This window comes from Alexandromys fortis, unplaced genomic scaffold (assembly GCF_014885135.2).
Source record: "Alexandromys fortis isolate MF-2015 unplaced genomic scaffold, M_Fortis_MF-2015_v1.1 scaffold_240, whole genome shotgun sequence".
Classification (NCBI taxonomy): domain Eukaryota; kingdom Metazoa; phylum Chordata; class Mammalia; order Rodentia; family Cricetidae; genus Alexandromys; species Alexandromys fortis.
Window position 1 is genome coordinate 1,080,519 of NW_026068133.1, and position 24,521 is coordinate 1,105,039.

Below are 24,521 nucleotides of genomic sequence, written 5' to 3' on the forward strand. Positions count from 1 at the left end.
CTTGGATGCCGGGCATGCATCACCATAACCATGTCCAGCAAGAGGTCCTTTTCATAGCCAGACATGGGGATCTGTGGTTGGTTTGCACTTCTGTTTTCTTTCATCTGCTGTGGAAAAAATAAAACCACAGACCATAAAATTTACCATTTCAGCCACTTTCAGGTGTTTAGGTCAGCAGTGTTGAGTACGTTTACACTGTTGTGCAACCACCCCCGAAGTCTGTTCCTGAAATGTTTGCATCATGGCAAACAGCAACTCTGCGTGATTTTTTTTTTAACTGTCCACGAGAAGCCGACATGTGACAAGCAGTCAGCATCTGCAGGCAGGCGTCTGGGGCAGGGTTGCTCCGTACAGTGATGGCTGCAGCAGAGAATTCATCTGGAGATTCTCTGTGTGGAAGCAGAGTGTGCTGGGCATGCGTCACATGTCATCCCAGCACAGGGAAGGAAGAGGCAGGAGGATAGAAATGTAAAGCCAGTCAAGGTTGTCCTGAGAACCTGTCTCAGTGAACAGTCAAAAAACAAGCAGGAAGCCACAGGGTACACGGTTACATTTCAACTTCAGATGAATAGGTAATGTTTAAATATCTCTTGGTGACATTCCTAAATCATGCGTAGAACATATTTCACTCACTGATGTGGTTTACCCTTGAAATCATAGAACTCAAGAAGCTGAGGCAAAAGGGTCATAACAAGACCCTGCCTCACGCAGAGAGTGAGGAAGGGAGAAGAGGAGGAAGAGGAGGCAAGATGGCAGGTAAAGGTACCTGCGGCCAAGCCTAACTACCCAAATTTGATCCCTGGGTCTACCTGGTGGGAGGACAGAACCAGCTCCTGAAAGCTGAAGCTGTCCTCTGACCTCCATATGTATTTGGTGGTGTGGACACACCCACAACCACACAACATGTACACACACACAACACACAGACACACAACATGCACATATACACACACAACACACACTTGCAAATAAACATAACTAAAAACAACTAAAGAGCCACCGGAATGGCTTAGTAGTTAAACCTATCTCCAGAGGACCTGAATTTAGTTCCCAGCACCCACATCAGGCAGCTCATATCCAGTTCTAGGGAAATCTGACACCTCCGTGGGCACCTGCACTCACACACTTATGTGTACATACCTCGACACAGGCAGACACATAAACACACAGTTAAAAATACACTAAGAATGTTGCCAGGCAATAGTGGCGCACTCCTTTAATCCCAGCACTCGGGAGGCAGCGGCAGGTGGATCTCTGTGAGTTTAAGGACAGCCTGGTCTACAAAGTGAGTTCCAGGACAGTCAGGGCTGTTACACAGAGGAACTCTGTCTCAAATAAATAAGTAAATAAATAAAGTTAAATAAATTATTTTTTAAAAAGTACATAGGAGAGCCAGGCATGGTGGCACCTGCCTGTTGCGCCAATATCTGGGAGATGGAGGGAGGAGAATAAGGATTCTATATCATTCTTGAAGATAGAGTTCCAGGGCAGCCTGGGCTACATGAGACCCTGTCTCAAAATAAAACAGAACAAATTCCACACATGCACCAATTTCTCATATATAGATTGTAGTCTCAATTCCCATAGTGAGAAACAGGATCCAGGGAAAGTTTGGTGGAGGCAGGATTTGAATCCGCTTCAGTGTAGGAGCTTCTGTCTTCTGTCAGGCCAGGACAGCACCCTGGGAGGGCAGGAAGGAGGGAGGCAGGCGAGGGCGGACATGGCCTTTGACTGCCAGTGTCAGCAGGCCCATCTCTTTGAAGTTCTGCCAAGAGGAGTGGAGAGGTGACAGAGGGAGGTCTCTTTCCAGTGTAGAGTGGAGCACAGAGGGACAGACGGACAGAGAAATCAAGTCCCCAGAAATGTCCCTCCTGGGATGCAGGCTGCAGGCCCTGCCCTTACTTTGCCTCTCGGTGCTGCTCCTGGCCAGCCTTGTAGGTGAGGAGTGGGGGACGGGCTGGAGGTGGGATTCTCTGGATGGGGTACCATTTGGTTTCATCAAATGTGTCAGTAGCCATGTAAGACAAGTATAACACACACACATACACACACATGGGCACACACATACGTGCGCGCGCACGCACACACACACACACACACACACACACACGCCTCCACACACACAGCCACACACGGGGATAGAACATAGGGTCTAAGGATGATCTTGAATTTCTAATGTTCCTGCCTCCATCCTGAAGTGCTCAGATTACAGGCATGCCCTGCGACACCTGGGTTGTGTGGTGCTGGGCATCAAACTCAGGACCTCGTGAGAACTCTGCCAGCAAAGCCTTACCCTTGGCTGCTCGGTGCCAGCTCCAGTGGTGACAAATGCACACGTCCCCTGGTGGGCACCAGTATGCTTGCTGTTGCTGTTGCTGTTGCTGCCTAATTCTGTCTATTCTTTGTTGTTGTCAGGCATTTTGTTTTATTTTGAGAAAGGATCTCAGGTAGCCCAGGCTGGCCTTGAACTAGCTATGTAGATGAGGCTGGCCTTGAACTCCTGATCCTCCTGATTCTACCTCCTAAGCTCTAAAATCACAGGCACCAATGCTTCCTGGGTGGACATGTGTGTGCGTTTGTGATTCTCTCCAGGGTACATGTTTGAAAAGTTCTAAGTGTGCGGCTGTTTCTGTCTGTGTGTTCACACATAGCTTTTTATTTTGCTCAGGTATTCAAAATTCTCACGAGCAGAGTATGGTGGCACAGGCCTGTAATCCCAGTTCCTCAAAGGCTCAGGCATGAGGATCGATGGTTGGGGTCCTCAGTCTTTAAAAATTCAGAATAGTCAAGCGGTGGGGGTACACACCTTTAATCCCAGCATGCGGGAGGCAGAGCCAGGTGGACCTCCATGAGTTTGAGACCAGCTTGGTGTACACAGTGAGTTCCTGGTGAGCCACGATTGTACAGTAGGACTCTGTATGACATGCTGCGGGGCTGGAGAGATGGCTCAGCAATTGAGCACTGGCTGTTCTTCCAGAGGACCTGAGTTCAATTCCCAGCACCCACATGGGAGCTCACAACTGTCTATAACTTCAAGATCTCACACAAACATACATGCAGGCAAAACACCAATGCACATAAAATATAAATATACATGCTTCTCCTACAGACAGTGCTGGTGGTGCCAGGTCCCTTCCTGTGTATTTCTCATGTGCTTAGCTTAGTGCCCCTTTCACAGAATGGGAGACTGTGTCTTGGAGTAGTGAAGTCATAGGTGAGGCTTAGGACAGCAGGTGACATACGTGTCTTGGTGCTAGAGCACGTGTGTGGTCTGGGTGTGATGGTACGTGCCTGAACCCCCAGCACTTGGGAGGAGGAGGCAGGAGGATTAGGAGCTCAAGGTTAGCATCAGTTACATAGCAGACTTCAGGACAAGCTGGGGCTCAGCTTAGTTGGTAGAGTGCCTAGCTAACACACAGGAAGCCCTGGAGTCCAGCCCTAGCCCTGCATGAACCAGGACAGGAGCACACACCTGTCAGCCCACGGCTTTGGAGGCAGAGTCAAGAGGATCAGCAGTTATCCTCAGCCTCATGAGACCAGCCAGGACTGCAAGAGACCTGTCTCGAGTCTCGGAACAAACAATAAATAGATAAATAATAGGTTACAGTTAGGAGGGATGACCTAGTTGTTAAGGACGGTGGTTAAGAACATGTACTGCTCTTGCACAGGCCTGGGGTTCAGTAGAGTTTGGTTCCCAGGCTCACAACTGCCTGGAACCCCAGCTCCAGGGAATCCGATGCCTTTGACTTCCATAGGCAGTGCACTTGCGTACATACTCATACGGACAGGAACATATACACACAATTAAAAATAAGTCTTCAAAAAATGTTAAAACAGGTTGGGCATGGTGGCTCACATCTTTAATCCCAGCACTCAAGAAGCAGAGGCAGGCGGATCTCTGTGAGTTTGAGGCCAGCCTGGTCTACAGAGCGAGTTCCGGGACAGCCAGGGCTACACAGAGAAAGCCTGTCTCAAAAAAGAAAACACAAAAACAAATGAAAAAAAAAAAGAGGTTAAGACAAAACAAAAATACAAGCATGTGCGCCTATACTTGTGTGCTATTATCCTCGCATGAGTCTCTAGCTAGGTGTGTGGGTGCTAGAGCAAGGGGGGGGGAGAACTGGGAGGCAGGGGATGTTCCGGGTCAGGGGTCATCCTTGGGCAGTAGGGTCAGGCGGTTGGAGGAAAGAGGCACCAGGTGAAGTGAACATGCAGACTGAGCAAGAAAATCTCAGAAGACAGAGCCAAGGGAGGGACCAGCAGAGGGGAAGGGAAGATGGCGTCAGGGGCCAGTCAGCCAGGCTGGTGGACAAGGCTGGCAAGGTGTACAAGATACAGGGCATTTCCTGTACTCTTGCTCCTAGGTAGCACAGTAGCCCTCAAGTAGGAAGTCACCGTGCCCCTTTAACAGGATGGGAAACTGAGTGTAGGACCGAGGAAGTGAGGTGTCACCTATGGTGACAGATGACATGGGTGTCTGGGTACAAAGGTGAGTTACACCTGCCCCCAGGAGCAGCACACAGTGGGAGAGGAATGGGGTTCTGGGATCCGGGCCCACTCAACCTCCTCTGATCTTCCCAGCATCTGTGAACACAGAAAGCCTGCCCCTGCTCCCCACGCCTAGCCCTGAGATCAGCCGCTGGAGCCTGGTGAGGGCCAGGGTGATGGAGCTGGTGGAGCCGCTGGTGACCAGGACGAGGGACAGATGGCAGTGGTTCTGGTGAGAGAGTTCTGCTCCTTGGCTGGGAAGGAACACCAGAGTTAAAGGAGAGAGCCAGAGGCTAGACCCTGGGTCTGAGAGAGGAGGAGGCTGGACCTGGACCCCTGGGTCTGAGGGGGGAGGGCAGGATCCCTGGGTCTGAGGGTCTGAGGGAGGAGGGCTGGGCCTGGAACCCTGGGTTTGAGGGATGAAGGCAGGATCCCTGGGTCTGAGGGAGGAGGGCTAAGCCTGGGTTTGAGGATGCCCTGGGTTTGAGGGATGAAGGCAGGATCCCAGGGTTTGAGGGAGGAGGGCAGGATCCCTGGGTCTGAGGGAGGAGGGCTAAGCCTGGGTTTGAGGATCCCCTGGGTTTGAGGGAGGAGGGCAGGATCCCTGGGTCTGAGGATCTAAGGGAGGAGGGCTGGGCCTGGACCCCTGGGTCTGAGGGAAACTAAGAGTCTGGAGTCTTGAGTCTGAAGGTCAGAAGCAAACCCCTGTGGCATCCAGGATGTCAACTAAGATGTCCCCTTTACACAGGGGCCCTGGGGCTGTCCAGGGCTTTGTGCAGACCTACTATGAAGACCATTTGAAAGACCTGGGTCCTCGCACTCAGGCCTGGCTGCAAAGCTCCAGAGACCAGCTCCTGAACAAGACCCACAGCCTGTGTCCCCAGCTGCTCTGCAGGGACTGGACTCAGGGTTAAAGTGCCACACACCTCCCCCCCCCACCTCCGGCACCCACAATAAAGGTGTTTATTCTTAAACTGTGTCATTAGCTGAGTAGCTCCACTTGAGGCCAGAGGTCACTGTTCGTCATATCTAGGAGTTAATAAGTGGAAAGGCTGTCACCTGGCAGGGAGGACACTAGGCAAGCTTTAGGGGAAGGGGACAAGGTGATAAGCCCACCTCCCCTCATGGTTCTGGCTTGAAGTGAACTGGAGACTTCCAGGCGCCTGCTCAGATCCAGGAGGCAAAGCTTTGAGGGCCGGCATGGTTCAGAGGAACCACAACTTTATAGTGTTCCTTCCTTCCTCGACCATGCAGACCTTAGGCCCTATTCCAAGTGGGTTCCCCAAATCCAAAACCCCTCCACAATATCCAACCCTCTCTCTCAGGGATTGGGGGGTTGTGTCTCTTTCTTTTGGGGGAGGCAGTGGGGGAGGTTCTAGGAATTGAACCTAGCGCCTCACACATGCCAGGTAAGTTCCCTGTCACTGAGCCACACTCCCAGCCTTCTTTTAAAAATTACATTTATGTCGGGCTGTGGTGGCACACCTTTAATCCCAGCACTCGGGAGGCAGAGGCAGGCGGATCTCTGTGAGTTCGAGACCAGCCTGGTCTATAGAGCTAGCTCCAAAGCCACAGAGAAACCCTGTCTCAAAAAACCAAAAAAAAAAAAAAAATTACATTTATGTGTGAGTGTCTGTGTGTGCTTGCTTAGGTGTGTGTGCGCCTTGTGTACTGTAAAGGTCAGAAGACAACTTTTGGAGTTGTTCTCTTCCTTCTTTTGGGGAACTGACTCAGATCCTTGGCACAAGCTCCTTTACATGATGGGTCAACTTCCCAGAGTTATTGTTTTTATTAATTAAACTTTTCATTTATTTTATATACCCACTGAAACTTCCCCTCCCTCCCTTCTCTCCTCCCAGTCCCAGAATTCTTCTTATCTTTCTATGTATTTTTAGACTGGATCTCACCATGTAGCCCTGACTGTTCTGGAACTTACCATCTTTACCTGATTGGCTTTGTTTTTTCATTTCAAGCTGGGTATGGTGCTACAAACCTGTAATCCCAGCACCTGGAAGACCAGAAGCTCAAGGACAGCAAGGACAGCCTCAGCTACACAGAGAGTTCCGGGGTAGCCTGAGCTACCTGACACCCTGGGTGAATAAAACACAAGCTGAGCCTTTTGGTCTTCAGATAAAATCTTGCTAAGCCGCCCAGTGATTCCTGTACTCACTCTGAATTCATGATCCTCCTGCCTCAGTCTTCTGAGAGAGATTGAGATCTCAGCTCTGCCCAGTTTATGGATAGCTCTTTCAAAACGGGGCTTCCCTGGGGTTTAAGCTGGCGGGGACGTCACTGGCCACTGCCCTTCCAGCCTTGCCACCCCACCCCCTCCACGGCTCTGTTGGCTAGGACTTTGGCCTAGGACAGAGGAGCTGCCTGATATGGAGGGAGGGGGCCCTCCAGACCTATAAAACCTGCCAACCCACTGGAGTTAGTGAGGACAGTCCCAACCTGCCCGTTACATTCAGGTAAGAGAGGGAAAAGGGGAGGGGGCAGGAACATCAGGGAGGGACAGAGATCCCTAAACCAGAAATTACAGGCGTCACCTTGTTAGAAGTTTGTCTTGGAATCAAGGAATGGAAGGATTTTTTTTTTATTTTGTTTTGTTTTGTTTTATTTTATTTTATTTGGGACAAGGTCTTTCACTATGTAGCCCATGATAACCTTGAATTTTTGATCCTCCTGCCTTAGCCTAGCCTGCTCTGGTGTGCCTGACTAAAACCATGGAGTTTAGATTTGTAGTCTGTCTGTTTAGCTTGGCCCTTCTCCCAGGTTTCATCTCTACCTCTTTTTCAAAGGATTTTTTTTCCAAGACAGGGTTTTTCTGTAGCTTTGGAGCCTGTCCTGGAACTAGTTATTGCAGACCAGGCTGGCCTCAGACTCACAGAGATCCACCTGCCTCTACCTCCCGGCGTGTGCCACCACTGCCCGGCTGGATCTTTTATTTTTTTTTTTATATGTATAGATGTTTTGCTTCCATGTATGTGCACCATGGGCAGGCTTGGCTACCTGAAGAAGAGAGCATGGGATTCCCTGGGACTGGACTCAGACAGCTGTGAGCTGCCACAGGGGTGCTGGGAATTGAACCCAGGTCCTCTGTAAGAGCAAGCGGTCAGTGCTCTTAACCGCTGGGCCATCTCTCCAGCCTTGATTTCAGCCTGTTGCTGACCTAGTTTTCCATTCCCAAAATATGGGTGGTGACTCTGTGCTTTGGTTAGACAAACCTCTAGAGTCACAAATGTTGGCGCGGACTCTGTACCAGGGTGTCTTTCTGCCAAGCTGGTCTTGAACTCATAGAGATCTGCTTGCCTTTGCTGGAGTTAAAGGGGTCCCCACCACTGCCCAGCTACATTTTCTATTTCAGTTTTCTGTTTGTGTGTGTGTGTGCATGCGTGTGTGCACGCACGTGTGCATTGGCACACATGTAGAGGTCAGAGAACAACTTGCAGGAGTTCGTTCTTTCCTTCCACCATGTGGGTTGCAGGGATTGAACTCAGGTCCTTAGGCTTAGCGGCAGATCCCCTTACCCACTGGAAAAATCCACCCAGAATGCCCAGCTTCATCCTCAAGGTTTTAACAAAGAATGTGTTTTAAAAGGGCTTGTTTATATTTCCTACTAATCCAGACCTGTTTAGGCCTCCTGACAGCTTTCCTGAGTGAGCGAATGAATGGAAAGGTGTTTCTCAGTTTTCTAGTCTGGGCTTCACTGGCGTGTTGAAAGCCCTGAGTGAGACCCCTACTACTTGAGGAAAAAATGTCCCCTGACATTGTGGTACATGACAGTACTCTCATACTCTCAGCACTCCAGAGGCAGGGGAATGTTAAGAGTTCAATGCCAGCCTCATCTACTCAAAAAGAATCTGTTTTTTATTTTTGTTTTCTTGTTAGAAAAGGAAAGAGAAGGCAGAAATTACCACAGAACTGGAGTTGTGGCTCACTGGGTAGAGTGCTTGCCTGATGTGCTCAGAGTCCTAGGTTCAATTCCCAGGACCACAGAAACTAGGCATGGTGGGACACATCTGTGATCCCAGCACTGCAGAGGCAGGAGGATCAGAAGTTCCCAGTGAACTTAGTCAATTTGTGGCCAACATGGTTTATATGAGACTCTGTGTTAAAAAGAAAAGTGGGCAGGGGGTTGGAGAGATGGCTTAGTGGTTAAGAGCACTTGTTGCTCTTGCACTTGGGTTTGGTTCATGGCATCCACATGGTGACTCACAAACCTAACTCCAGTTTTAGAGGATCCTCTGCAGGTCATAGGCATATGCTCAGTACTGCGTGCAATTATATACATGCAGGCAAAATCCCATATACATTTATTATTATTATTATCATCATCATCATTATTATTATTTGGTTTTTCAAGATAGGGCTTCTCTGTAGCTTTGGAACCTGTCCTGGAACTACCTCTTTTAGACCCGGCTGGCCTCAAGCTCACAGAAATCCACCTGCCTCTGCCTCCCAAGTGCTGGATTAAAGTCATATGCTACACTATCCCTGGCTTCATATGCACTTAAAAAAAAAGAACCAGGTGTGGTGATACACACCATCAACCCCAGCACTTGAGAGGCCAAGGCAGGTGCCTATCTGATTGAGGCTAGCCTGGTCTACATAGCGAGCTCCAAGTCAGCCAGGACTAGATAATGAGAAGTTATGTTGCCCACCCTCTTCCCCCAAGAAGCGTCTACAGTGGAACTCCACTCCAGAAGACACCTTATCTGAATGAACAGGTTTAAAGCCCTTGTTGGGCACGAGTAGGGACAGAGGAGGGTCCCCGGCCACCCCTAGCAACATCCTGTCCAGTGGCTCTGATAACACGGCACTGTCCACACTGTCCACACCGGGCGATGGTGGCGCACGCCTTTAATCCCAGCATTCAGCAGGCAAAGGCAGGCGGATCTCTGTGAGTTCGAGGCCAGCCTGGTCTACAGAGCTAGTTCCAGGACAGGCTCCAAAGCCACAGAGAAACCCTGTCTCGGGGGAAAAAAAAAAAAAAAACAAACAAACAAACAAAAAAAAAACCATTACACTGCCCTCAGTGCTCCAGGTCACAGACGGCATGGGCTCTCGGTTCCTCCTGGCTCTCTTCCTCGTCCTCCTGGTGTTGGGATGTGGTGAGTGGGGCCTCAAGGCGGTGGGGAGAGGGTGGAGGTCGGTGAGGAAGGGTTGGAGTCATCTTCAAGAAGGTTTCCACATTCCTCTGCCACCCCTCTTCTCCCTCACAATGCTAACCAAAGCCCCCTGTGTGCCTCCCATCTCACCATCACCTTGGGTTTCTCCCAGAGGTCCAAGCGACCCAGCAGCTGCAGCAAGATGATCCAGACAGTCCAGCTCTGCTGGACAAGGTGCAGGAGTCCATCTCCAGTTACTGGGACACGGCTAAGGCAGCTGCCCAAAACCTATACCAGAAAACATACCTGACCAGTGTGGATGAGAAACTCAGGTGCGTCCTGCCTGGTAGAGACAGATCCTGACACACTCCTGTAGATCAGGGACCATGCCCAGCCTCCTCCTTCACACCATGGGATCCAGACCCCAGCCGTCCTCTCTCAAACAGAGAAATATAGGCCCCATCTCATTTTCTCTCAAATGCAGAGGTCCAAACCCTGCTTTGTCTCCCTCAGACCCAGGGTTCCAGTTTCTAGGCTCTTCCTCCAATCCCCCTGTGCTTTCTCTCCAGGGACATGTACAGCAAAAGCTCGGCGGCCATGACCACTTACGCCAGCATTTTTACGGATCAGATCCTTACTCTCCTAAAGGGCGAGTAAACCCCAAGTGAGAGAAGGGAGAACCAGCCCTCGGGCTCTTTGCCCTCATCACCTGACCAGGATGGGTCTACATTCCACTGTCCCAGCAGCCCTCATCTTCCTGTTCCCATCTCCAGACTGAATTCTTTCAGTGAAAGAATAAACAAACCCAGTTCACTGACTTTGGTGTGGCCTTTTTTTTTTCTGAGACTCCCAGAGCCTATAGAATCTAGTCAACATTCGATGGGGTGTGGTTTTCTGACGAGATGGTTAGCATCCTGTGTTCTGAACATTTGGTGAGCACCTGCATGCCTGTGCCTTTAACCCCAGACCTGGTCCATTGGAATGAAGGGGTAACTACAAGCCAGGTATGTGGATGCGAACCTGAGCTTGATACCTGAGGCAGGAGGATCATAGCAATCTAAATCCTGGGATACATAGTGAGTTTTAGTTTTCTTTTTAATTACACTTATTTATTTATTTACTTACTTGATTTGTTTTGAGACACGGTCTCTCCACGTAGCTCTGGCTGTCCTAGACTTGCTCTGTAGACCAGGCTGGCCTTGAACTCACAGAGATCCTCCTGCCTCTGCCTAACAGTGCTGGGATCAAAGGTGTGCGCCACCAAACCCTTTTTCCTCTTTTTTCTTTTTTTACACAGCAAGATTTTTGAGGCCAGCTTAGGTTGGCAGTGTAAGATCTGTCTCAAAACAATTATACAAATAGTGTGCACACACATACACACACAATTTAAAAATAACAAATAAATAATTTTAATACCCCCAAAATATCCAGATGTAGTAGCTGGAGCCTATATTTACAACACTCCCGAAGTCTTGAGGCGGAGGCAGGAAAATCAGAAATTCAAGGTTATTTTCCACTATATAGTGAGTTTCAAACTTGCCTGGGGTGCATGAGACCCTGTTTCAAAACCAAACCAAATAGACACACACCGGGCTAGTTAGGTGGCTCTGAGAATACAGGTGGTCTATCCGCAGAACCCACATCAAGAGAGAGGGGAGAACCAGTCCACAAAGCTGACCTCTGGCCTCCACAGGCACGCGCCGCGAGTGTATATGTATACACTTATACATACACACATAATGGCACACTCCTTTATTTATTTTATTTTATTTTTTTTGCTTTTCAAGAAAGGGTTTCTCTGAATAACAGTCCTAGCTGTTCTGGATCTAGTTCTTGTAGGCCAGGCTGGCCTCAAACTCACAAGATCCGCCTGCCTCTGCCTTCTGAGTGCTGGAATTAAAGGCATGCACTACCACCACCCAGCTAATTCCAACCTCTGGGAGGCAGAGGCAGGCAGACCTTTGTGAGTTTGAGGCCAGCCTGGTCTATAGAGTTAGTCCCAGGACAACTAGGACTACACAGAGAAATGAAACCCTGTCTCAAAAAACAAATGAATTGCCCAGATCACATAGTCCCCCCAAAACCAACCAGGAGACAGAGTCTTGTATGTAAAAGAACCTATATTCTTACACAAGTTTGCAAACTCAGTCTCTCCATGTGTCCAACGTATTAAGTAGGCATGGTGGCACACATCTATAATCCCAGCACCTGGGGGGCTGAAGAAGGCAGATCTCTGTGAGAAAAAAAAAAAGAAAGAAAAAAGAAGCCAACCGGGCAATGGTGGCACACACCTTTAATCCCAGGCAGGCAGATCTTTTATGAGTTTGAGTCCAGCCTGGTCTACAGAGCAAGTTCGAAGACATTCAGGGCTGTTACACAGAGAAACCCTGACTCAAAAACAAAACAAGTCAACAGTTGAAAGCATTTTGATGATTATAACTTCGTCATAAGTTTCCTTTGTTTGTTCTTTTGTTTACCGAGATAAGGTCTTACGTGCAGCCCAGGTCTTCCCCCTCACCCTCTTGAGTAGACTGAGGACAGGTCTGTGTTCCTCTCTTGTGTCCCATAGGTGGCGCTGTTGGTCCCGTAGCGGACCCATGTCCTGAATTCTCTTAATTTGTTCGGCAATAACCTACGGGCCAGTCTTTCAATACTCCGGGGCAATTTTCCAGGTCCTGAGGCAGGGCAGCTGTGAGTCCAGTAAAAAACAGGGAGCGGGAAGGAGGGGCGGTGGAAGGCTCCCAAGTCCCAAGGGCCTGGGAAGAACGGAGGCTGCCAAGCTCTGGGGGTGTTTGGGAGGGGGAGATGCAGGGGGAACAATTCCAGCTCTGTGTAGTGTTTCCCACAGACTCAAGCCAAAGGGAACCACTGCCCAGGCCAGTTCTGCTCTCAGCCAATCCCGGTGCCACCCGCGAATTCCTTTCTTTCTCAGATTCCCAACCACCTCCGTTTAGGACCCCACTGTCCAGGCGCCCAGATTCGGCCTCTCTAAGAACTGAGTGATCGGAACCCTAGATTCCTCCTTTCTCAGACTCAGGACTGTGGATCTTGTCTCCTGAAGACTTAGAAAATGGGGTGGGTCAGTGCCCCTTCTCCTTTAGACTCTGTAAACACAGTTCCTGGTGGAGTTGGGTGCCCCCTAATGGTGAGCAGAATGAGTCGATTCTGTGATCCACTTAACGGTATGAATCAAATCGGCTGAGTGCAGGCCAAGCAAGACCTGTAATCTCAGTTTATGACTATTCCTGGCCAGCCTCCACAACATAGTGAGAACTTGTCTCAACAACAAAAGCCTGGTTGTTTGCTTGCTTGTTTGTTTTTTTTTTTTCAAGGCAGGTTTCTCTGCACAGCCCTGGCTGTCCTGGAAATTGATCTGTAGACCAGACTGGCTTCAAACTCACCTGCATCTGCCTGGGATTAAAGGTGTTCAAAAAGCGCCGGGTGGCGGTGGCTGGTGCACACCTTTAATCCCAGCATTCAGGAGGCAGAGGCAGGTGGATCTCTGTGAGTTTGAGGCCAGCCTGGTCTACAGAGCGAGTTCTAGGACAGCCAGAACTAAACAGTGAAACCCTGTCTCGAAAAACAAACAAAAATAAAAAAACAAAAGCCCTGGTTTTCTAGTGCTGGGTATAGACCCAGGGTGTCGTGAGCTCTACCAAGCACTCTATTAACTACACCCTCACCCTCATTTGAATGTTACAAAAATTTAATTTTGTGTTTGAGTGTTTAGCCTGCCTGTATATGAATGACTGGCATCCAAGGAGGTCATAGGAGAACATTGGGTCCCCTAGAGCTGTAGCTACAGATGGTTATGAACTTCCATGTAGGCACTGAGAATTGAACCTAGGACCTGAGTTCTCTAGCATCCAGTGCTCTTTCTAAGGTTTATTTATTTTATATATGAGTGCTTTATATGCACATAACACCTTTATGCCAGAAGAGGGCATTGGATCCCAAGAGACATGGCTGTGAACTGCCATGTGGGTGCTGGGAATTGAACTCAGGACCTCTGGAAGAACAGTCAGTGCTCTTTCACTGAGCCATCTCTCCAGCATTGCCTCCAGTGCTCTTAACTACCGAGCCAACATTCCAGCCTTCATCTGCCTGCCTCTGCCTACTCAATGTTGCACCACCACTACCACCCAGCCCGGCCACTCCATATACTTCAGTCTCTTCTTGCCATGTGGTGACGAGAGCTTGGTTTTTTGATTCGGCAGTGATCCTGAAGTCAGTGCTAGGGACACATCAGTGACCACAGTAATCTCAAGCCTGGCCTGCATAGTGCAGGTAGACACATTCAGTCAAGGGAATATTGCTACTCAGTAGGCATAGATGGGGGAACTGAGGAGACTAGAGAGCCTGGAGGGCTTCCCAGAGGAAGAAGTACTACCAGAGAGCTGAGATCTAAAGGATAGGAGAGCAAGCAGAGAATAAAAGGGTAGATGCTTACTTTTTACATTTTATTACGATGGGGGGGGGGACGTGCGCATGGCACATGTGTGGAAGTCAGAGGGCATCTTTTAGGAATTACCTGTCTTTCATCATGTGAGTTCCAGGACTTGAACTCCCAACAGCGTTATCTTTACACTTTTGATCTTACTAGGTCTTTACAGTTGCCATGCTGGGGGAGGGGAGTAATACAATTCATAGCTAGGAGGGAGGGAGATGCTGTCAAGCCATTTAGCCTGTCAAGAGCAGATGTGGATCTCTTTTCTTCTTCTTTTTGCTAGACAGGGTCTCTAGTAACTCAGACTGACCTAGAACTTGCTATGTAGTGGAGGTTGGCCTCGAACATCTGATTCACTTGTGTCCAGGATTACAGGTGTACACCACTGTGCCTAGCTGGCTGTGGTACTAGGAAGGGAACACAGGGCCTCCTGCATAGGTTAGGAGTTCCACCGAATTTCATTCCCTGCCACAACCTGATATGAACTCAGGTGAGACTGAGGCAGGAAAGAAAGACGAAAAATTGCCAGTGGTGGTGCACATCTTTAATCCTAGCACTCTCGGGAGGCAGAGGCAGGCTGGTGGATCTCTGTGAGTTCAAGGCCAGTCTGGTCTACAGAGTGAATTCCAGCACAGTCAGGACTACACAGAAACCCTGTCTCAAAAAAACCAAAAAGAAAAAAAAAAAGATGAAAAATCCAGGGAAGAAAGGGAGAAAATGGGAAGAGGAGGGTCTCTCTCTGGGGGTCCTGTTTGACTTTTCTGCGTAGTCAGGAAACTCGAGAAACCAATGATGCAGCAAAAGTTGCCTGCAAGAACAACTCATGTCTTCCTAAAGTAGTTTGAATGAGGATGTCCCCTCCCACATAGGGTCAAGAGATGTGAACACCTGGTCCTCATTTAGGAACCTTTAGGATGTGAAGTCGAGCTACAGGAAGTATGTCACTGAAAGTGAGCGTTGGCAGTTAGAGGCTTCATGACGGACACAGCTCTCCCTCTGCTCCATGCATGCATTTGAAGGTCAGCTCTTTGATTCTTGCTCCAGTCACAGTACCTGCTGTCTGTTGTCATGCGTCCCTGCCATGTTCCACATGGTTCCCTGGAACCATAGCCCAAAACAAACTCTTCCTTCCAAGATCACTTTTGGCCATGGTATCTTATCATAGCAATGGAAACATGACCGATACAGACTTCACGTGGCTGGCTGAGACCTCAGAGATCCACCTGTCTCTGCCTCCCGAGTGAGGGCTGGGATTAAATGCATTTGACACCACTGCCTGGCTAATTTATTTATCCTTGTTTTAGGTACATTAGTCTTTCTCCTGCATGTATGTGAGGGTGTCAGATCCCCTGGAACTGGAGTTGCAGTCGGTTGTGAGCTTCCACGTGGGGCTGGGAATTGAACCTGGGTCCTCTGGAAGAACAGCCAGTGCTCTTAACCTCTGAGCTGTTTCTCCAGCCCCTTATGAAAAAGATGTGCTGTTGATTGGGACTGTGGAGATAGCTCAGCTGTTCTTCCAGAGCACCTGGGTTCTATTCCCAGCATCCACATGGACACTCAGAATAATCTCTATGGCATAACTGGATATCAACATGTACAAAAATGAAAATAGACCCATATCTATCACCATGCACAAAACTCAAGTCCAAATGGATCAAAGACCTCAACATAAAGCCAGCCACACTGAACCTTATAGAAGAAAAAATGGGAAGTACACTTGAATGCATTGGTACAAGAGACCACTTCCTAAATAGAACCCCAGTAGCACAGACACTAAAAGAAACAATTAATAAATGGGACCTCCTGAAACTGAAAAGCTTCTGTAAAGCAAAGGATAGGGTCAACAAGACAAAACAAGAGCCTACAGAATGGGAAAAGATCTTCACTAACCCCACATCAGACAGAGGTCTGATCTCCAAAATATACAAAGAACTCAAGAAACTGGACACTAAAAGATCACATAATCCAATAAAAAAAAAAAGGCGTACAGACCTAAACAGAGAACTCTCAACAGAGGAATCTAAAATGGCTGAAAGACACTTAAGGAAAGTTCAACATCCTTAGTCATCAGAGAAATGCAAATCAAAACAACCCTGAGATTCCATCATACACCTGTAAGAATGGCCAAGATCAAAAACACTGATGACAACTTATGCTGGAGAGGTTGTGGGGAAAAGGGAACACTTCTGCATTGCTGGTGGGAATGCAAGCTGGTACAACCTCTTTGGATGTCACTGTGGCAATTTCTCAGAAAATTAGGAAACAACCTTCCTCAAGACCCATTAATAACACTTTTGGGTATATATCCAAAGGATGCTCAATTGTGCCACAAGGACTTGTGCTCAAATGTTCATAGCAGCTTTGTTTGTCATAGCCAGAACCTGGAAACAACCTAAATGCCCCTCGATCGAGGAATGGATAAGAAAAATGTGGTACATTTACACAATGGAGTACTACACAGCAGAAAAAAAACACGACAGCTTGAATTTTGCAGGAAAATGGATGGAACTAGAAAACATTATTTTGAGTGAGGTGATCCAGACACAGAAAGACAATTATCACATGTACTCACTCATTGGTGGTTTTTAAACATAAAGCAAAGAAAGCCAGACTACAAACCACAATCCCAGAGAACTAAGACTTACATAGATATGGGCAACATGAAAAGTAAAAAAAGCAAGATCTCCTGAGTAAATTGGGATCATGGGGACCTTGGGGGAGGGTTGAAGGGGGAGGGAAGAGGCAGGGAGGGAAGCAGAGAAAAACACAGAGCTCAATAAATATCAATAAAATAAAATTGAAAAAAAATAGTCTCTAAATCTATTTTTAGATTTATGTCTTTATGACCTGAAGACATAAAATAGCCAGGCGGTGGTGGCACATGCCTTTAATCCCAGCACTCGGGAGGCAGAGGCAGGTGGATCTCTGTGAGTTTGAGGCCAACCTGGTCTACAAGAGCTAGTTCCAGGACAGGCTCCAAAGCTACAGAGAAAAAACCCTGTCTCGAAAAACAAAAACAAAAGACATAAAATAATCTAAAAACAATGTAAAGAGTTTTCAGTGGGGCTGAAGGAATGTCTCAGCAGTTAAGAGGGCTTGCTTTTACCTGACCAGCATTCAGTTCCTAGCCTTTGATTGGGCAGGCCAAACTGCTTGTAACTCTTTCTGAAACAGGGCATAGTTATGTAGCCCAGACTGGCCTAGAACTCAGAGATTTGCTTGCTTCTGCCTTCCGAGTGCTGGGACCAAAGTCGTGTGCCAACACACCCAATCCTTGATTGCAGTCCTTTGGGAGATATTGGAGCTAATCTAAAATTTGATTTTGTAGCTAATTAAATTATGGCATTCTAGCTTAGTGTGCTAGCCATAAACCTGTTCATTCCAGCTCGGGGAGCCGATGCTGGAAGATGTGACAAATTCTACAACTGCCACATTTCAAGACCATTTCATTTCCCCTTACCAGGTCAAAAAAAAAAAAAAAAACACAAAATAGGAAGAGTTATTAAGTTCATGGTTCATGTCTGTATCCTCAGCACTATGGAGGCTGAGGCAGGAGGATCACGAGTTGAGTCCAGCCTGAGGTAAAGTATGAGATCCTGTCTTCAAAAAAAACAATTGTGCTGGATGGTGGCACACACCTGTAATCCCAGCACTGGGGAGGGAGAAGCAGATGATCTCTTTGAGTTCAAGACCAGCCTGGTCTACAGAGTGAGTTCCAAAAGAGTCAACGCTAGAGCAATCCTTTGCATCAGGGGGGAAAAAAAATACTCAAAACAAGAAATTCTGCCGGGCCGTGGTGGCGCACGCCTTTAATCCCAGCACTTGGGAGGCAGAGGCAGGAGGATCTCTGAGTGCGAGACCAGCCTGGTTTACAAGAGCTAGTTCCAGGACAGGCTCCAAAACCACAGAGAAACCCTGTCTCGAAAAAACAAACAAACAAAACAAAAAACAAACAAACAAACAAAAAAAACCCCAAGAAATTCTGTCTTTCACTGGGCGGTGGTGGCTCACACTTTTAATCCCAGGGAGGCAGAGGCAGGCAGATCTCTGTGAGTTCAAGGCCAGCCTGGTCTACAGATGAGTTCCAGGACTACCAGAGATAGAGTGTAAAACTAAGAAAATTCTGAGGACAATTCTGAGCCCTCTCAGTCTCAGTAGCTCCTCCCCCTCTCCTGGGAACCAAGGACCTAACAACAATACATGCATGTACTGAAATGTTGGGAACTTTCCACCATCTCCCTAAGTCCTTGTGAATGTTCTATTGAATAGGGGCAAGATAACCCTTAGGTGTTGACTCAGTTCCTAGTGTTTTGATTCAGTCCCTGGGAAAGGGGCAAAGTGACCCTCAAATGTTCCCTCTTACCTCATTTGATCTGGCAACCACCCTCCAGCCAATTATTGGTAATAGCCCTTTTGAATAAGTCAATCAAAATAGTTAAAGAGCAACCCCCAGACACCCCCCTTGTTTCTGTGGCTTTTTACTTTTAAAGTAGCCTGTGCCAGCCTTTAGAGGTCTTTCTGGCTTCTCAAATGCTGAAAGACCCTGTCATGACAGAATTAACGAAATCTTCATGCTTTTACATCAACTGTGGTGTGAGAGATGGTTTCTTGGGGGTGACTCCTCCTGGTAGTTGTCCTCTAGGGTCCAACAAGAGAAACCCCATCTCAAAAAAAAAAAAAAAAAAAAGGAAGAAGTCCTGTCTCTCGGGAAAAAAAAACTCAAAATAAATAAATTCATTTGAGCCCACGAAATGGTGTTTAAAAGCGGGGAGGTTTGCTGGAAAGCATAAAGCTCTATTGGAGCGCACATTAAACTGCCTAAAAGTGGCTAGGGTTCCATTTCCAGGTGTGGTGTCGTTAAAAACCCTGAAATAGGGCCTCTGAATGCTACCACCTTCGAGGACTAGATGGCCAAAGCTTGGACTAAGGAAAACCATACCAGAAGTGAAGAGCACAAACCAACAACCACCCGCGAGCCCGACAACTACGGCTCCACCACGGACTTCCTGTCCGAGCGGGCGTGGCTCCAGCGGGTTTTCTATGGTGGCCGAAAAGCCCAAGAACTATAGCCTGTAGAACTCACGAAAAACAGCGAGAGTAAGCGGAGCAGATTGCTAGGAACGACCGTACTGTCCGAAAAGTACTGGGCCAGCTTGACCCAGGGTATGAGAGGAACAGGTTAGACTAGAAAGAGCACTTCGGAGCAGTTCCTTCCAGTTAGATCAAAACAAAACAAACAAAAACACACACACACAAATAGCCTCCGGCGAAATGTTAGGGCGGAAGCCGAGTACGGTGGCCCAATCGGGCCTTCAAAGGGGTCCGGGTACGGTAGCCTGGCGGGGCCGGCGAAGTGTGAAATCTCGCGCGATCGCGCTGGCGCCATCGGAGACGGGGCGGGGCTGGCGGCGGGGGCGGGGACCCGGAGCGGGAAGATGGCGGCGGCGCAGGAGGCGGACGGGGCCGGCAGCGCCGTGGTGGCAGCCGGGGGAGGCAGCTCTGGTCAGGTACGGAGGCCGAGAGGTGCCTGAGGGGGGCGCTTCCCCAGCGGGGGGCACTCCCGCGTGGAGTGTCTTGTCTCTTTTGGAGGAATCGGGTGCACCGGGAGCTCCTTGCCCCAGAGGGACCTTGACTATTGGGCCCAGGCAGCACTCGGCCGCCCAGGAGGCCGGACCGTGGCGGGAACCGGGCCCTGTTGCGCGCCAGGTCTCCTGCAGGCTCGCGCCGAGCGCCCGCCAGACTCCCAGCTCGAGCCAAGGAGAGGGACGCAGACTCGTAAACCCAGACGTCCTAGGTTCTCTACTGTGCTCCAGGCTCCAGCACCGTTCCTAGAGTGCTCTGGTGTTCCGGGTCCGCTCCGCAGTGCCTGAGATACGGGGCAGTGTTTGGTTAATCGGGAGTTTTCTAGCTCTGGGGAAATACGGTAATTATGGTGGGTAAAGGGCATGGGCTGCGGAGGCCGACAGACCCATTTTACAGACGAGGATCCCAGGGACAGCAAGACGAAGACACTTACAGAAGGTCACCCAGGTTAACTTTGGCTCCCGCTCCACGAAAAGGCTGACTGCGGGTGGTCTGTCCTGAGCTGGGTGCTCCCTGTCTAAACTGACCACATAGAGAAATTGGTCCAGATGCATTTGCCTGCTCACCCAGCACCACTCAAACTACACCGAGACCTCGGAACACACCAGTTCACTCAGGTTTGGTGCAGGCTTCTGGGAGAATTGATGGAGTGACAGCAAGGTGCTGTCGACCCACCCACCAGGATGTCACTGACACGTAGGAGGCTGCTCAGGGCTGATGAGTACCGCCTGGGAGGGAGGCAGGAACCTAACTTGGTGTGACCTTGGACAAGTTTCTTTCTGTGGGCCATTATTTCTCCAGTGGTTAATGGCCGAATTGGGTGGGAGGGCTAGCCTTGTGGGCGGTAAAGATGGCTCGAGCCACGTCCCTGCAGTGAGGAGAGTCGGTGAAGAAGCTGCAGTGTAAATAGAAGGGTAGAGACAGAAGTCTGGATAAGAGGCTGCAGGATCTCCAGCAGATATGCTCTTTTGTGGGGAATTACCAGGCTAAAGTTATGAGATAGAGCCCAGTGTATCTGGATTAAGTCTTTCTGGCATTTCCAGCCAGCCCTAGGGTGCAGGCATCTTGGGGAATTGTCATTGGTTGAGTCCTTGCTGGAATGAATGCATTGGTCTGTAGGGACTTCCTAGTCTCTGAACCGTGGGCCTACCTCCTTTAAATGCCTATCAATTAATGGGTGTCAGTGGCATGAGAGATCAAGACTTACAGTGTGTTGAACTTCCAGACACATCTGGAGCCTCTCTGGTTCCCATCTGTGCCCTAAATCTTTTGTCTGTTACTTTCTATGAAGCCCAGGCTGGCCCTGAACTCGCCACCCTTCTGCTTCAGCCTCTTAAGTGCTGTGATGATCGGCATATGTCGCTAATCCGAGCTCATGCTTGTAAACTTTTAACATCCTTTGGCCCTCAGGATAAAGTACACACTTTTTTTTTTTTTAAAGTAGATCAAGACCTGGCATGACTTTTTTTTTTTTTTTTTTTTTTTTTTCTTGACTAGGCTTCCTTTATTCCTTTTTCCATTTTTGTCCTTTCTCTCCCCCCCCCCCTTTCATTTTTTCAAGACAGGGTTTCTCTGTGTATCTCTGGCTGTCCTGGAACTAACTCAGAGATCCATCTGCCTCTGCCTCCCGAATACTGCCCACCCTAGACTAGGCTTTTAGCACCCTTGATTATTGACATTTTGAATTGGGAAATCTTTCAGTGCACCTGCACTTTAGGATGCTTTGCACTGTGTCTGGTGTTTGTAGACTACATTGTAGCGGGCATGCACCTTCCTGGCTTGACAACCAAAAATGTCTCTAGAAACTTCTAAATGTTCTTGGGGGTAGGGCAGGCAGAATGACCTGTGCTAGAGAGCCAGAGATTGGAGAGTGTCCCCCACTGCAAACCTGGCCTCCTCGCAGTCTCCTTCTCCTGTTTCTCACTCTCGGGTCCTTGTGTCTGCCATCTCACACAGGCCCCAGGAGCACCCACTAAGGAACTTGGGAGGCAGCTGTAATCACAAGGCACGTGCCGGACCCACAGGAGGCGGGGCAGTTTTTGTTTTTGTTTATTTGTTTGCTTGAAGAGTCTCCCGTAACCCAGGCTGGCCTCAGATTCAAACTCCTCTGCCTCAGCCTCCTGACAGGAGCCAGCATACCCCTACCTGGATGATCTTTACTTGTCCTCTGATCTTAGATTTCCTCTCCCCAAGGTAGACGTCCTCCCAGGTTGGGTCAGGTGTGCCCTTTGGGCTTCTGGGGTTCTGCTGGGCCAGCTACTCTGTTGGGATTGTCTTCTCCACTGTACTCTACGCCAATACTGTATCGCTGGCCCCTCAGCTCAGGGCTGGCCCAGAGAAGGTGCTAGGAGGGGGAAAGTTTGTGTTTGTCTTGAGACAGGGTTTCTCTTTGTAACAGTCCAGGGCCTCGTTCTGTAGACCAGGCTGGCCTCGAACTCACAGAGATCCGCCTGCCTCTGCCTCCTGAGTGCTGGGATTAAAGGTGTGCACCACCACTGCCTGACTGTTCTGTTTTTATCAATGGTATAGGTAGTGGGACCCAGGAGGATTCCTGCATGCTTAGCCAGCCCTCCACACTGAGCTGCACCCTAGCCCATCCCTGGCAGGTGTTCTGTGCCAGCTCACTTCTGCAGCAGTGAATGGGACTTAGCCAGAGGCTGGACTGAGTTGGAGTCTGGGTGGTCATGGTGGATCTCAGCGGTCCTTGAAGGCATGGTTCTGTACAGCCATGGTGGTCACAGCTGTTCCCAGACTGGTTGGAGCCACGACAGGAGCTGTACTTACCTCTCTGCTACCTTCACGTTCTCTCCCATCATTCCCTAGCCAACTGGCTTAGTAGGGAGCAGGCAGATCCTTCCCTTGCCTGTGTCACAGCAGCCTGCTCCTCTTACCTCCACAGGTGCCTGACTCGCTGGGGACATGGTTGTGGGTAAAATAGGCTCTGCTCTCCCAGACCTTGTGAGCCCAGTTGGAGGTGGGGAAGCATGGATGGGGACACAGTAATAAAAATCTCCCTGATCTCAGATGGCAGTGACTTGGACAGATACATTGCTGGGATGTGGTATGGAGTGAGTGGTGGGTAGGTGGGAGAGCTGCTGTTTAAGTAGGGTCTTGGGAAGACTTCTCAGAGGAGGTGGCACTTTGTCAAAGACCCAATAGAGGTAAAAGAGAATTTCCAGAAGGAATAACCATTGATGTAATGGGAGTAGCCTGTACAAAGGCCCTGAGGTAGAAGATACGTGGCATGAGGAAGGGCATCAGATAGGCTAAGTAAGCACTGTGGCCAGACAGGTAGGGGGAGAGAACAGAGAAGTGCGGAGGCATGGCGTGCCATGCTAGTGAGGATTTGGCCTTGACTCCATGGGCAAGGGGAGCCACAGGAGGGTCACCTCTTGGTTGAAGTCCAACGTAGATACAGTCACAGTTGTTTGAGAGTGTAGTGGCTTTGGATGCACTCTACAGTGTGAGACCACAGGGTCCTGGTTTTAGGATTTCCTTCTTCAGACCTCAAATCTCAGATGCCTCTGTAGAGTAGCACACTGTTGGCATGTAACCCGCCTGCCTCATGGTTCGTGCTGGTGGGGTGGAAATGCTCTGCAAGTAGCTGCTGTGCTGTGTTGGTTAGGAGATGTGACAGAAAACAGACTGTAGACGTGCAGGACAAAAGCAGTTTTAGTTTGTCTTTTTAGTTTTTTTTAGATTTATTTTTTTCATATGAGTGTTTTGCCTGCATGTATGTATATGCAGCACATGTTTGCCTGTTGCCTATAGATGTCAGATCCCTTAGAACGGGTGATGGATGGTTGTGAGCTCATAACTGCTCAACTATCTCTCCAACCCTGATTTTGTTGTTGCTGTTATTGTTTTTGTGGGTTTTCTTTTTTTTGGGTTTGGTTTGGTTTTTGGTTTTTCTGGTTTTTTTTTGTTTGTTTGTTTGCTTGTTTGTTTGTTTTGGTTTTTTGAGACAGAACTCTGTAGCTTTGGAGCCTGTCCTGGAACTTGCTCTGTAAATCAGGCTGGCCTCGAATTCACAGAGATCCTCCTGCCTCTGCCTCCCAGAGTGAGTGCTGGGATTAAAGGTGTGCGCCACCACTGCCCAGCTTGTTTATTGGCTTTTGTTTGTTTTGAGACTGGATCTCTCTATTATATATGTAGCTCTGGCTTTCCTGGGACTGTGTAGACCAGGTTGGCTTTTAACTCAGAGATCCAGCTGCCTTTGCCTCCCAAGTACTGACTTTAAAGGCGTGTGCCACCACCTAGCTTTAATGCTGTTTTGTAGAGAAAGGACCTCATGTATAACCTAGGATGGCTTCAAACTCAAGGCAGCCCTCTAGCCTTTCCTTCAAAGAGTTGGTATTAAAGGTATACACCACCTCACCTGTTTAGATGCAGTTAAAACTCGGGTTGGAGAGGCTGGGGAGATGGTTCGGCCATATAAGCCTGGCAACCAGTGTTTGTTCCTAAAGTCTACATAAAAACTAAGGAAGAGCTAACTCTAGAGTTGTCCTCCAGATGCCACACACATCACACACACATTTACACTCACACACGAAGTAATTACTCATGTATTGACTTTTTTTTTTTTTTTGGAGACAGGGTTTCTCTGTAGCTTGAGCATGTGTACTTCTTTGAGACAGGAGCTTTCTTTGTATCCTTGACCGACCCAGAACTCACCATGTAGATCATATTGGGTTCAAACCCACAGAAATCTGTCTGTGTTTGCTTAGTGAGTGCTGGGATTGCGGGATTGCACACCTCTCGGGCTGGAACGCTGGCTGGCTAAGCCAATGAGAGGCAATTCTGCTTTTGTGGGAGACTGCAGTTCAGTTTCCTCCACCCATATTGGGCAACTCACAAGTAACTGCCTGTAACTCCAGCTCAGGCTCAGCAGCCTC

At 48.8% G+C, this 24,521-nt stretch overlaps 3 protein-coding genes across 4 annotated transcripts in view; all 3 read left to right on the plus strand.

Moving 5' to 3' along the window:
* Positions 1-1,780: 1,780 nt before the first annotated feature.
* Apoc4 (apolipoprotein C4) lies at positions 1,781-5,462 on the plus strand. Of its 2 annotated transcripts, none has more exons than XM_050126287.1 (3): positions 1,781-1,938; positions 4,582-4,720; positions 5,237-5,462. In XM_050126287.1, the coding sequence occupies exons 1-3, from the start codon at positions 1,863-1,865 to the stop codon at positions 5,400-5,402; spliced, it is 381 nt and encodes a 126-aa protein (XP_049982244.1). In that variant the 5' UTR covers positions 1,781-1,862; the 3' UTR covers positions 5,403-5,462. The 2 variants fall into 2 exon arrangements, with proteins under 2 accessions (XP_049982244.1, XP_049982245.1); XM_050126288.1 differs by having other exon boundaries at positions 1,782-1,938; positions 4,597-4,720.
* Positions 5,463-6,833: 1,371 nt separating this feature from the next.
* Positions 6,834-10,414, plus strand: Apoc2 (apolipoprotein C2). Its single transcript, XM_050126289.1, has 4 exons — positions 6,834-6,956; positions 9,525-9,599; positions 9,769-9,928; positions 10,166-10,414. The coding sequence occupies exons 2-4, from the start codon at positions 9,545-9,547 to the stop codon at positions 10,251-10,253; spliced, it is 303 nt and encodes a 100-aa protein (XP_049982246.1). The 5' UTR covers positions 6,834-6,956; positions 9,525-9,544; the 3' UTR covers positions 10,254-10,414.
* A 9,028-nt stretch (positions 10,415-19,442) lies between these two features.
* Clptm1 (CLPTM1 regulator of GABA type A receptor forward trafficking) overlaps positions 19,443-24,521 on the plus strand; it is a 30,246-nt gene continuing 25,167 nt past the window's right edge. The window contains exon 1 of the mRNA XM_050126325.1: positions 19,443-19,550. Coding sequence (XP_049982282.1) covers positions 19,479-19,550 — 72 coding nt within the window. The 5' untranslated portion in view covers positions 19,443-19,478. The remainder of the gene's footprint in view (positions 19,551-24,521) is intronic.

What these genes read in the sequence shown, in the direction of transcription:
- Apoc4 (XM_050126287.1), top strand. Translation starts at nt 1,863, where the DNA reads ATGTCCCTCCTGGGATGCAGGCTGCAGGCCCTGCCCTTACTTTGCCTC. An exon ending in GCTCCTGGCCAGCCTTGTAG is followed by an intron (nt 1,939 to 4,581) that starts GTGAGGAGTGGG and finishes TGATCTTCCCAG; the next exon opens with CATCTGTGAACACAGAAAGC. An exon ending in GACAGATGGCAGTGGTTCTG is followed by an intron (nt 4,721 to 5,236) that starts GTGAGAGAGTTC and finishes CCCTTTACACAG; the next exon opens with GGGCCCTGGGGCTGTCCAGG.
- Apoc2 (XM_050126289.1), top strand. Translation starts at nt 9,545, where the DNA reads ATGGGCTCTCGGTTCCTCCTGGCTCTCTTCCTCGTCCTCCTGGTGTTG. An exon ending in CCTCCTGGTGTTGGGATGTG is followed by an intron (nt 9,600 to 9,768) that starts GTGAGTGGGGCC and finishes GGTTTCTCCCAG; the next exon opens with AGGTCCAAGCGACCCAGCAG. An exon ending in AGTGTGGATGAGAAACTCAG is followed by an intron (nt 9,929 to 10,165) that starts GTGCGTCCTGCC and finishes CTTTCTCTCCAG; the next exon opens with GGACATGTACAGCAAAAGCT.